The 1,216-nt window shown below is 66.0% G+C and overlaps 1 protein-coding gene across 1 annotated transcript; it reads right to left on the bottom strand.

The window, feature by feature from the left end:
- Window positions 1-709: 709 nt before the first annotated feature.
- Window positions 710-1,179, bottom strand: AMSG_11123 (WD40 domain-containing protein; the record flags this gene model as incomplete). Its single annotated transcript, XM_013897429.1, has 2 exons — window positions 710-741; window positions 774-1,179. The coding sequence occupies 2 exons, from the start codon at window positions 1,177-1,179 to the stop codon at window positions 710-712; spliced, it is 438 nt and encodes a 145-aa protein (XP_013752883.1).
- Between the last annotated feature and the right edge of the window lie 37 nt (window positions 1,180-1,216).

The following is a 1,216-nucleotide window of genomic DNA, read 5'->3' as shown; positions in this document are numbered from 1 at the left end:
CTCGGGCTCGGGCCTCGATCACGTGTGGCTCTGAGCATCGGACTGGCGCTGGCGCGTGCGCTCGCCGAGGTCCACTCGATCACGGGCGGCAAGCCATCCTCCAACGTGGTGGTAGACACAAGAGCGGACGGATGGTCATCAAGAGCAACCAGGGGACGATGGCGGTGGTGCCATCGGTGGCGTACATGGCGCCGGAGCAGCTGCGCGGAGCCGATGAGGGTTTGAGGGCGACATGTTCACCTTTGGCACGCTCCTCTACGAGATGCTCATGCGGGCGCCGGCGTTTGATGGCAGCAATGCCATGGAGGTCGGCCGTCAGGTCCTCACCAGCAACGCTGCTAGTGCGATGGCGGGTGATTCATCAAGCGGTGTTGGTCGGTCGATCCGCTGGTGAGGCCCATGGCGCAGGAGGCTGCGGATGTGCTGGCGGCGGCGAGGATGCGGGCGCGGTGCTGGGGGGAGTAAAGGCGGTGGGTGTTATGGGTGGCGGCGGAGGATGATGGGGGGGCGGTTGGAGAATACGGTGAGGAGGCAGTTGGGGTCGGAGGGGTGGGGGATGGAGAGGCCGGTGTGGTTGACAATGGTGATGCGGGTGGAGTTGTTGCGTGGGTGGGTGGAGGTGGAGCGGCGGGCGTGGAGCCAGAAGGAGAAAGTGTGGCGGGCGTGGAGGGTGTAGCCGGTGGGGGAGGGGTGCCACTCGAACGTCTCGTCAGAGTATGATTGGGAGACCAGGACCGGCAGCTGGCCATCCGCACTCGGCAGCGCAATCACACCCCGCACAATGTTGGTGTGGCCCTTCAGCACCTCGCAGGAGGCACTGTCCGCGGTGTACCGCATGGCGCCCGTCCCGTCGTCCGCAGCATGCCACACCCGGATCGTTCTGTCCTTCGACCACGAGACCAGGACAGGCAGCTGGGCATCCGCACTCGGCAGCGCAATCACACCCCGCACACTGTTGGTGTGACCCTCCAGCACCTCACAGGAGGCACTGTCCGCGGTGTACCACATGGCGCCCGTCCCGTCGTCCGCAGCATGCCACACCCGGATCGTCTTGTTGGACGACCACGAGACCAGGACCGGCAGCTGGCCATCCGCACTCGGCAGCGCAATCACACCCCGCACAATGTTGGTGTGGCCCTTCAGCACCTCGCAGGAGGCACTGTCCGCGGTGTACCGCATGGCGCCCGTCCGTCGTCCGCAGCATGCCACACCCGGA

This window comes from Thecamonas trahens (assembly GCF_000142905.1).
Source record: "Thecamonas trahens ATCC 50062 unplaced genomic scaffold supercont1.71, whole genome shotgun sequence".
NCBI classification, from domain to species: Eukaryota; order Apusomonadida; family Apusomonadidae; genus Thecamonas; species Thecamonas trahens.
Note: the sequence above shows the minus strand (reverse complement) of the source record. Positions and strands in the feature narration are given on the sequence as shown.